The 11,705-nt window shown below is 32.5% G+C and overlaps 1 protein-coding gene across 6 annotated transcripts; it reads left to right on the top strand.

Moving 5' to 3' along the window:
* The first annotated feature begins 209 nt into the window (after positions 1 to 209).
* LOC129288086 (uncharacterized) lies at positions 210 to 8,306 on the top strand. Of its 6 annotated transcripts, none has more exons than XM_054924439.1 (10): positions 213 to 546; positions 764 to 942; positions 2,343 to 2,471; positions 3,176 to 3,244; positions 3,357 to 3,472; positions 3,575 to 3,629; positions 5,528 to 5,648; positions 7,037 to 7,084; positions 7,314 to 7,408; positions 7,758 to 8,306. In XM_054924439.1, the coding sequence occupies exons 2-10, from the start codon at positions 862 to 864 to the stop codon at positions 7,854 to 7,856; spliced, it is 813 nt and encodes a 270-aa protein (XP_054780414.1). In that variant the 5' UTR covers positions 213 to 546; positions 764 to 861; the 3' UTR covers positions 7,857 to 8,306. The 6 variants fall into 6 exon arrangements, with proteins under 6 accessions (XP_054780418.1, XP_054780414.1, XP_054780415.1 ...); XM_054924440.1 differs by having other exon boundaries at positions 632 to 942; XM_054924444.1 differs by adding an exon at positions 1,212 to 1,240 and having other exon boundaries at positions 215 to 942; positions 2,359 to 2,471.
* The last annotated feature ends 3,399 nt before the right edge of the window (positions 8,307 to 11,705 follow it).

Raw genomic sequence — 11,705 nt, 5'->3', positions numbered from 1 at the left:
TCTTATTGCTTAACTCTGTCAATTATTTTGACCCGGAGGGCTTAAATGCTAGTTAGGGATGAATTTGGAAAGGTTGAAATACTAAGAGTGCACTTTTGCAATAATTAAATAAATAAATCACTGCAATTTTTCATTTTTGTGAAAGTCCCCGGCAAAGCTTTCTGCCTTCACCTACTAACAATTGTATGTCTAACCACAAAAATGAGAGAAAATATAGCTTTCTGAAAGATCCCATTAATCCACTCTCTTTTTCTCTGAACAAAAAGCCAACGCCATGACCAAGCGCACTCACAAAGTTAGGCCTTAGAGTTAGTGGGGCGAGAGAGAGAATAGATATCCATATTCTTGTGTCACTGACTATCATGGACGACTTCTGCTTCTTCTCTCAGATCTTGCAAAACTAATACCCATTTTCTCACCTACATTCCTTACCCTCCCTTCAAGATTCTTTATCTTTCTCGCTTCACATCGTTCCCCAATCTTCCTCATCTTCATTTTCATGTAAATTTGTTCATTTTCGTTCGGTTTCGGCTTCATTCTTCCTCGGTTAGTTCTTTTTTTTACCGCCTTTTTCCGGGAAAATCTGAACTGGCATAGTTGCTGAACTGATTCTTGCCCGTTTTTGGGCCAGTTTGGTATTGATTTTTCCACATTCGAGGCTGATCACTTGATTGTTACCACTGAGGTTTAGGAGGTTTGGCGAGTTTTTTGGGAAGGTTTTTTGGAGTTTGATCTTGTACGTTTCATTTATTGGCATTTACAGTTTGTTTGGAGAATTGAGGATTGGATTTTCTGGGAAAGTGAGAACTTCTCGAATGGTGATGATGTGGTTGTTGTAGAAGAGGGAATAGGAGGGTATGGATGATAGAGGCGACTCATTCGTTGCTGTCAGGAGGATCTCGCAGGGTCTTGACAGGGGCAATACCTGCCATTCAACTTCTGGTAAATGCTTTAAATTCTCATAAAATCAATTTAGAAATTTTTAATTTGCGGCTTTTTATTTCCTAAGGGTTTGATTCGCTTTTTGTACTTTCACAGAAGCTTCCTACTTTTTGTTTTTCAATTTCTCTCTCTACCCTTCTCTCTCCCCCTCTCTCTCTTTGTTTGTGCATGTGTGTATTTGTCACCCAATTTTGTGAAGTACAGATCCCTGAGTCGAGATCAAACCATGTTCAAGTAATTTGATCATAACTCAAGTTTTTCACTTGCAGGATGCTTGATGGTATCCTAAATTGCATTGGTGGGTGAATTCAGACACTAACTCGTTTTAGTTCTATCATTCTTCTGTGTAATTTGGTTCAAATAACTTCTAAAACTTCAATAGGACTTTTGTCTTGCGTAATTGATAAGCACACGGAATCTTTCTTTACCGCATCCTCTCCCAGACTCATGAAGTCTCCCTGTCTCCCGTTTGATCGATAGGAATATCAAATTTTCTGTCGAACTGTTTTCACCACAGAAGATTCTACTTTGTGGCTCCCACGTTTAATTATTTTCCGTATTTTTCAGAATTACAGCCGTTTTGTATGCTCATATTATACTGCCAGCTATGTAGTCGTTATCTCTGTATATCTATCTTTCATGACACGCGCCTCTATTATTTCATTGTCAAATGGACCTACACTTATCTTTCTGGGGCCATGTAGCAAAGTGTGAAGCAGAGTATAGATTAAGTGCGTGAGAAGTGGAAACTTTGAACAAAGCATGCCAGTGGTTACTTGTCCTGTCTGGGGATGCTTTAAAGTTGTGTGGTTCATGATGTTTTGGTGACAAAGTCTGCTGTGTGTGGGTTCAGAGTAGTTCTGGTATGTTTGCCTCTTAGTTTGAGGATGGAATGGAATGTTAATCTAAATCCCCTAACACCCAAGTAAATGCCTTAATCTGCTGGGATTAAATTCTTGAAAAGCATGTGTTAGACATTTCTTTGGAGTTTGTTTAATTTGCTGGGAGGTGGGAACTAATTTTCTTATGCCCATCAGGGATCAAGCTGGATCAGGCTAATGGCAAAACTAAATCCACTTTTAGACCTTTTACTTCTAATATCTTTTGTTTTGTCAAGTCACTTATCACTTATGGCAAGAAAATGCACAATCCTTGCAGTCAAATTGGAGTTATCACCTGCAACATTTTTGTCTTTTGTGGTTAGCTTTAGCTGGATGGTTCAGATCTCATGTTTCAAAACAAACTTACCATCTCTGGCGGAAAAGAAAGAAAAAAAACCAAACTTAGCATCATGTACAGAGGATGATTAATTACTTTTTGAAACATAAACATACATGGTGTCAACTTGTTTCGTATTTTTTACCACAAAACTTGGAAGCTCAGTCTTCATTTACGGGCAGTTTTGTATTGTTACAGCTGAGGCTGTGGCAGGATCAGCAGCGTGGCTTGGCAGAGGTTTATCCTGTGTTTGTGCACAGAGGAGAGAGAGCGATGATGCTCGGCCCTCTTTTGATTTGACTCCAGCTCAGGTAGTATTTTTGTGGTTTAGCTACTGAACTATCAATTTGTGTGCCATAAAGTTTCTTGATGAAAGAAAAGGAAAATTAGAGAAAAAGAGGAAAAAGAGAATCTAATGAGAAAGGATAGTAAGTTATCCTCCTAAACAGTAAAAAGTTTAATAAAACAGTGTGCCTATCTAGGGCACTCATAAGTGTAAAAAAGCTATTCAATCTCTTAATATATGGGAAGGGAGTTCCCATTTAAAATCCCATTTGCGATACATCAAACAGCGGGGATGGACTTTCCACTTTCCAGTTCCATAACAATTGTGTGGACAAAGAAAATGAAATGTTTACCATGTCTGAACTTAAATTATCTGACAAAATGATCATATAGATCTATCTGCACCAAAGTTGCCATTTAGTGTTTAGGCTATTATGTCGTCCTCTCGTGGCTTGCAGCTCTTAATATTCATACCTTTATTTTTGCTGACTGAAATTATTTATATGAAAAATATCCTTTTATGTTGTATTTATCACTTTTTCCTTTTTAAATTGTTTCAGCCCTTATTACTTGTGTTAAAAATGCCTAACTTTTAAATAGGGTGTAAGACACATTGCCTTTGGGTGTTATACCATAATGTACTCGCATGCTACTGCTTTATTTCATCAAATATTGTTAGTTATAAATATGCCACAACATATATTTATAATGTTGAATCTTGATCTCTCAGGAGGAGTGCCTGCAGAAGCTGCAGAACCGTATAGATATTCCCTATGATGGCTCTGTACCTGAGCACCAGGTATCCTTTCTATTAATATTTTTGGCAAAAATTATTTTCATCCTTGCTTACACCATATATACATTTTTTCCTTTGATTTATGGCTGTAATGTACATTGCTGTTGTGTTTTAGGAAGCCCTAAGGGCTTTATGGAATGCTGCCTTTCCTGAAGAAGAACTCCATGGTCTGATATCTGAACAGTGGAAAGAAATGGGTTGGCAAGGAAAAGATCCGTCAACAGATTTTAGGTAGACAATGTCCTGCTTGATTTCTATTAACTGCCTGATCTCTTCATGGTCTAAAATCTAAATCCATGTTGCTCTTGGTTTTTGTGTGAAATTATTTGTCAGGGGTGGTGGTTTTATATCATTGGAGAATTTGCTGTTCTTTGCCAGAAATTTTCCAGTATGATCTCTTCCTTCTTTATTTACCCCTTTCTGATCTTTGAATGAAAATTTTAGTGGCTTGGGTTGGTTTCAGTTAGTAAAAATTAATGTCTAGAGTGCAAACCTGTCATCATGAACAGCAATTTATCTGAATTATTGAAGCTCTGATGAATTTAGCAAATAACCATTTAATTATATTGTTAGTCTTCCACGAGGAACTATTTTTCATTTATAAAAGTATAAATGACTTTTGTAATTTAATAGAAGATGAAGGGGTACTGGTGTTATCGGCAACCTATTTTTGTTAACTTGAAGGTTGATTTTCCTCTCATTTCTCTCTTTCCCTCTTAATTTATGTAGTCTATTGGGATTAAGGGATTGCCAATTTGATCAAATCTATTTGCTGCCTGCTATAGATAAAGAAAATAATTAGTCAGTGGATCCAGACTTTTACATTATTGATCTGAAGAAGTTTTTTCGCATTTGGACTTTTCTACATTGCCATATCAATATATTTTTAATTTGTTCCTTTTCCAGACCTTATCTTTATGTTTGGTAAAGACGTTCCAGCAATTTGAGTCACTATAAATAAGTATGATTTTATTTTGATGATCGCACGATCTTGTTTTGTAAAATGATCTGTCAAATTGCATGGGTTCCAAGACCACGATAATATTATGCCATTTAATTAGCAGCTAAAACTTTCTTCATAATCAATGTTCATGTAACTTTTAGAATCTGAGGCCATTAAATCATTGGATGTCATATGAGTTTTGATATTGTTTTAGTTGTGTTTGAAAGGATAATTAATGTATCAGATTACTGTTTTACTGAATTTTCAAAATATTGGGTTTTGTTGGTCCAGTTGACTTAAAAAGAGAAAAACTCATTTGGTTTTGTTTGCATGCACTTGGTGTGATGAACATATCTTCAATTATTTAATGTATTTTTCTCTTTGGACCTTATGAAAGTAAATGACATTAAAATGTACTTTTTTTGGAGTAATGAAACTTTTAACCCTTTAAGTTTGTCTCAACTATTGATTTAGTCTCAAATCTAATTTTTATTGATTTGATCCCATGAGCTTGCTTTATTTATGGATTTAGTCCTTATTGTTTGAAGAGGAGTTAACACTGTTAAAATCTATTGATATGGATAATGGAACATTGAATTGGTAACCATGCAGATTAATGAAAAGAAATGCAATTATTTAGCAGGAAAATAAATAAAAAAAGGCTTAAAGATTTTAAAAAGCAAAAGAATGTAATGCAGTGTATAAGAAAATATGGGAAATTAAGGAGAACAAGAAAATAAGGGGAAAAAGAGAAAATATAAAAACAAAGTTGATTTGTTTTCATTTAGTCGCATATTCATGTCAAATCATCAACATACTTAACAAATCAAATAATTTGAGAGCCAATTTGTGTTTCAAAACCTTAAAAACTAATGTGATAACTTAAGAAAAATATAAGGGAATAGATTGATAAAAATTAAATTAGAGGAAACCAAATCGATAAGTGTGACAAACTTAAAGGATTAGGTTTCATTATCTCTCTTTTTTCCCCCTAAAACCCTTGTTTCCATTGTTTATATTTGGCTCTATTGGTGCAGAAAATGCTATGTTTTGTATATGCAAAAAGTTGTTCTTATTTCCTTTTAGGGCTCGATATGTATCAGATGTATGCTTGTAGTCTTTTAGGGTTTAGCTTTATACATGTCATTTATCTGTGTGTGACCCGTACTCCCATCTTGGTAAATCTTTGTCTATTTATCATGTCTTATCCCAAGGGCGTTGAATTTCAATTTGTTGTTGCTTCAGTCAATAAACTTTTCATTTAAGTATATAAGGCGTATTAGTTTCCTCTTTTATGGATCTCTGTAGTCTTCATCACAAAACTTAAACTTTTCATTTCATAGAAATCCTTTCAGGACCTTTTGAGGAAGCAGGAAGGAGATCGTTCAGTTTGGGAATACCCATTTGCTGTTGCTGGTGTGAATATCACATTCATGCTTATTCAAATGCTTGATCTTGAAGCAGGTTCTTGACTTTTGTTATTATAATTTGTTGGTGCTAATTTTAAGTATTCATCATGTCTCAAGAAAGTCGGGTTATATAAAGTGATCAAATTTTAACTACTAACCTGTTATCTCATGTAAATTAACTATATTTACATAAACTAACATTATAAAGTCGGGTTGTATCTCATGATATCTCAAGAAAGGCATAATATTTGCATAAACAGTTCAATATTTATAATGATTTAAATAAAGTGTCAAGAAAGATGTGCTGGCCTTTAATTTCTTTAAAAGAAAAGAGTTAAGAAGCCGATTGTTAGTGAAAGAAAAACAGCCCCACAGCTCATGCTGAGAGTAAAAAGCTGTGCAAATGAAAATAAAAAAATTAATTTGGGATTGGGTGAGACAAATGGAAAAATTAAGCCTTGATATGATCCATATGAGGTATAGGGGGGAAAAAGGCTCAAACCAAACCTTGTGGGCTACAACCCTGAGAAACCAAATAAGCCATCCATTCTACAAAATATATTTTCTCAATTTGGTTTGTTTTTGGTACAAAACCAAATTAAACCTTTGAGCACCTCTAGTATCGACCACTTTATCTCTGTTACTACCTAAAGGTGCATAAAGGCAGCAAGGTGAGTGCCTGACTGAATGGGTCTGAAAAGCAAGACTCAGGAGGTGGGGTCAATTCTGTCTCCTTGCCTCATCATCTTAGGAGTTCATTTTTGCCCCTTTTAGCAAACATCAAGAGGCAATGGCATTTCTGTCTCCTTCCCTCTGCCTTAGGTGTGCCTTTTTGCCCCTTTACTTCCTTGATGTATTGACACTTTTTTTCTGGATAATTGTGGGCGAGTTTCATAGTACATCAAGCTGAAATTACTTATGTGTGCAAAGTTCAAATCTTTGTCTTTCATCAATGGCCTGAAAAGTTATAGATTAAGATGCTTATGTTTTACACCATGTATTTTTGGCTTGGATCAGAGGAAAGTTTTTGACAATGATAATACAAAAGGCTGTTGTCATAATCATTTATATAACTGACGATATTGTTCCCTTTTTCCTTTCTTTCCTTTTTTTTTTTTGAAAATTTTTTGTTACATTAATGAGTCTGAACCTTTGACCACTAACCACGCCCCCCAACTCTATCCTTGCCACTTGAATTCGTATAGCTATGATGTCTCTTAAATCAAAGGCTTATAGCTGTAGATGTACCAAACATCAGATGCTGAAACCTATGCCTTGTTTGAAAATGGCTTTTTGTTGATTTTCAATTGAACTTTTGTTTCTATGAGTGAAATTAAATGGATGGTACTTCATGCTTCCTGTTGCATGTAGATTTTCTACCCAAAGCAATGTATTGAATTCGATCATCATGTTATCCCTAAACAATTCGCCTTGCCTTTGCAGTCAAGCCACGGACAATGGTGGGAGCCATGTTTTTGAAGTTTCTTGCAGGTATTTTTAATCTCTAATTCTGTTTTGGCTCTCCTTTTGGAAGGAAATTAGGTTTACAGATCAAAGATCATAGTATATGAAGCTCTGAGGTTAACAATTCAATAATGTGGGGAATAAATAAAAAAAATTAATGTGGATTTTTACTTCAGAGCTGCTGTTCTTATTGTTCAAATGATATATCTAATTAACTAGCTTTTGAAGTAACTAATTGTTCATTTTTTCTTGACAGAAAATGAATCAGCTTTCGATCTTCTTTATTGCATAACATTCAAGTTGATGGATCATCAATGGCTTACTATGCGAGCGTCTTACATGGATTTTAATGTATGTATTCTCTAGCCTGAATCATGTATGGGTCTCGTGTGGGAAATTTATAGTTAACTAGAAAACTAGCAGTTTATTTTCTTCATGTAGTAATTATTAGGGTGAAATAATATCAATTAAGAGGTTTTCTGGGAGATGCAACACCTGTTACTTGTCCCTCAGTTGCTTCATATCTCTTAGTTCTAGTTTTTTTTTTTTTCTCTTGTTTGTTTGGTGGTTTTTTTTTTTTTGAATATAAGGCCACGGGGTAAGTTAGAGCTCAAAAAGGTCATGCATCCTAAAAGTGTATCATGTTTTACTCTAGTTTCTGTGTTATCTAATTTGCACCTAAGACTTCATTTTCTAACAGGCAGTAATGAAAGCTACACGGCGTCAGCTGGAGAAAGAGCTTCTGGCGGAAGACTTGACACGGCTCGAAGATTTGCCCTCATACAAACTTCTCACGTGATAGACATCAATCCATGTCTACAAGCTGCAGCTTAAAGGTCTTTGTACATCATGTAATACTCATTATAATTTTTCTTCCAGCCAATTTGGCATTTAACCTGAATTTTCACCTAAACTGAGCTCAAAATATGACTGGGCCAACCTAAGAACGATGTCATCAAGATTTTAGATGTCGCATAAGCTGGATCTAGTTGGAGGATGATATTTTATCAGACACGACTGCCAGAGCATGAAATGAAGGTTTGTTTGGTAACAAAAAGAATTTTAGGGAGAAATGAATTCTGGTTTCTCAGTATGTATTTTTCTGAGTTTCATTAATGGGCGAATGCAGCTTGGAGCAATATTGTATAATAGGCTTCTACTTTGCATTTATATCTGGTCTCGTTTGTCAAGGAATAAAAACACTGCTTATTTGAGTTAAAAGGAAAATTCCTGCACATTTTTCATCTTATGTCCTTTTCTTTTCTTTTCCTTTTCCTTTTTTGGGTGGTGTGGTTTGGCATAATGATTGTAGCATAAGCCTTTCCACTTTCTGCTCCTCTGATATCTATAAACATATCATTGTTCTGCTTAGATGGTTGTGATATTGATCGTTAGACATGAACATTCAAATCTATTTCATGATGGTTAGCAGTGTCAATGAAGCAAGATAGCAGACACAATACATCTATTCGTCATATTGGACTGTCCTTTGATTATTTCTCTTATAAGATCATTTGAAGTTTAAAGTATTTCTGAAGTACCAGATATATGGAGAGAGAAAAGAATTATATATATACTCCGCTGGTTTTATTCAGAACACAAAGAGGGAGAGTATTTGTTTTAATCCTATTTATAGAGCACCTTAATGATAATTGTATTTATTTTTATCCTTTTGCCCTAGTTAAATGTTGAAAAAATTATTAAATGTTAGAGTATTTTACTTTTAAATTATGTATATTTAATAAGAGTAGAGTTGAAAATTTGTTAAATTTTTAAATATAGTTAATAAGGTTAAGGGTTTTCTTTAATTATAATTAAACATGTTGGAAGTGAGCTATAAAGAGGGTTGGAGGGAATGTCTTGTGTTGGTTTCTTTCTCATTTTATAGAGATATTTTGCTTTAAAATATCACGGTCATGATCCAATGGCAGTGAATGTTTAATTTCCCCAATTTCTACTTACATTGCAGAGGGAAGAGTTTTGTGTGTATGTTCTGTGTTGTTAACCTTCGTCAAGATTTGCAGAGAATTCAGTCTTGGGGCCAGATGCTAGGATCTTTATGACAATAAATCATTATCAATATATATATGTATATAAAATTTGTTGGATGTATTCTTCACGAAAGGAGAAAAGTGCAATCTATCTAAGGGTTGAGTTAATATGTAATTTAGTCCTTGCATTATAGGTCTAGAGGCAATTTGAATTATAAACTCATATTTGATACATTTTAAACCTTAATTAATTAAATTTAAATAATTTCATCCATCCTCACCATTTATTAAAACAAATGGCCGTTACTTTTAAAAAAAGTGGAGCTTGATGTGTAATTTTTCTCAAAAGAATGTATAAGAGAAAGAGTGTTATTTGAAAAAATGCACATGAAGCCTTATTTTTAAAAAATAATGGATGTTTGTTTTAATTTAATGAGAGTAATATTGCTCTAATTTGATTAGTTTATGGATAATATTATTACGATAAATAAATTAGGGATAACATTGCTCTTTTAAAAATAGTTTAAAAATAAAATTGCACATTAATCCTTAATTCTTATAGATTTGTGCAACTTTATAGGTCTGTAGGACTCGTCAATTTTTGGGAAAATATTGCAAGTAAATTTTAAAAGGCGGTTTTATCAACTATGGTTAGGTCCAGTGAAGAAACTTAAAAAGCTTCATACCACGTAAAGAGGGTTAAATAATTTGAATCTTATATATGAAAATAAAATTATATTAAAAGAGATATTCTTATTTAGATTTTACAAAATTCAAACTTCAATTAGCCAATAATATTAAAGACTTGGTAAAATGATAGTGATGGATCAAAATGAAAAACAAAAAGCTTCCAATAAAATATACTCTCCATTTTTTAAATATAAGAGAAATTACCCCATGTTTCTTTGTTTTTTATTGTGAGTAAAACTATAAATTTTAAGAAGCATTAGTTACATTTTTCTCAAACTGCCTTTTATAAATAGATAGTATCATTAAATTATAACAAAAAAAAAACAAACATTAATTATAAGGATATTTTGGACATAATTATTAGCATGTGAATAATCTCGAGTCAAAATCTTGAGTTCATTAATCAAACTCTGTTGGGGGTTAAAGTTAATAACAAAGAAACCTAAATGCCAAAACTATGTTATCCCTTTGTTTTACAAGCGATATCATCTTCGTAAACATGACATAACACATTTAAAGGCTCAGGACAAATTCATGGAAAATATGAGATGAAAAGTGGTGCAGGGAGACAAAATATCATTCTGATTTTACAAATGGACCCCACCCCTTAAACCTCTGGTTATGTACTTTCTTTATCTTCAAATATAGAAAAATTTCAATTAACTTACACAATTTAAAAAAATTAGTTGATCATAATAAGTGTCTAAAATTGAAATATTTAAACTAAAACAATTTTACAATTAATGTTTATTTTTTCCTTCTAATTTAATGATACTACTTCTTTCATTAAAAAATATAAGGTATTTTTTGAAAGTTTAAATTTTAAAAAATGTAAAGTATTTTTAGTCTTTCCAGATTTAATTATTGCATTTTCTTCAAAAGTTTTCCTATTGAATAAATCACTTTATATTTAATTTAGGGTGAAACTTCTTATTAAATAGGGGTAAATATGAAAAAAATATTAGTTTGAAGACAAATAATTACTTTATTGGGATGAGATTCGATTAAAAATACTTTATATTTTTTTAATGGATGAAGTATCTATTTATAAGTGATAATTTGAAAAAAAGTGTAATTAATATTTCTTAAAATTTATAATTTTACTTATAATAGAAACAAAGAAACATGGAGTACTTTTTCTTATATTTGAAAATGGATTAGTATGGATCTAACATCAATGCAATTCTACATCAAAGGATCATGGCTATCAGATCAATAACAGGTAAGTGGAATATCAACAAAATAAATCATTATCTCTTCTACATTGTATAGTAAGCAAATCATCATGGTTCAACCCTAGAAATGATGGAGGTTTCTGTATTAAAGTAACCTGTAAAGATATTGGCTAAAAGTGCTACCTTGTTGGTTTGGGATAAGATTTGAAAATGACTGAGGAGAATAAAAAAAATATTTCATTTGAAAAGTAGCATGAAGTGGCTCCAAGTTTTTGATTTTGGAATATTAGGCTACAAAAAAATCATGCAAGGAGATAATTAACACCCACATTATATAATGAAATTTGTAAAAATTACCCTTTTTTATCAAAATTACACTTGCCCCCTGTTTAAAATTGCAATTGCCCCTGTAAAAAATCAATTGTCTCACATTTTCTATATAATTATCAAGCATATATTTTTAAAATTATTGTTTACTCTTGTATTTATTATAAAAATAAATTTATGATATAAATAAAATTGAGATATATTTTTAAACTTCTCATATAATTTATTTATATATCATTTTAATTAATATTTAGAATTACATTTTTAAAAAAATATATTAATATTTATATTAGATATAAATATTTCCCCATTAGTAAATTTTTCTGGTCTGTCACTGGCTTCAAGCTAATACCATTAGAAATGAAGGAACTTGTGAAGGTCAAAGGATTTGTCCTTTTGAGTCACAACTCTCTTGAGTCTTCTCCATATAATTCACGATTATACAAAAGCTAGACAAGTTTTATT

This window comes from Prosopis cineraria, unplaced genomic scaffold, assembly GCF_029017545.1.
Source record: "Prosopis cineraria cultivar Desert tree isolate PC_DT_omini unplaced genomic scaffold, ASM2901754v1 PC12, whole genome shotgun sequence".
Classification (NCBI taxonomy): Eukaryota; Viridiplantae; Streptophyta; class Magnoliopsida; order Fabales; family Fabaceae; genus Prosopis; species Prosopis cineraria.
Note: the sequence above shows the minus strand (reverse complement) of the source record. Positions and strands in the feature narration are given on the sequence as shown.

Excerpts from the sequence above, each read along its gene's own strand:
- LOC129288086 (XM_054924439.1), top strand. The coding sequence starts at position 862 with ATGATAGAGGCGACTCATTCGTTGCTGTCAGGAGGATCTCGCAGGGTC. Across the intron at positions 3,245-3,356 it reads GCTCTGTACCTGAGCACCAG|GAAGCCCTAAGGGCTTTATG; the intron begins GTATCCTTTCTA and ends GTTGTGTTTTAG. Across the intron at positions 7,085-7,313 it reads GTTTTTGAAGTTTCTTGCAG|AAAATGAATCAGCTTTCGAT; the intron begins GTATTTTTAATC and ends TTTTCTTGACAG.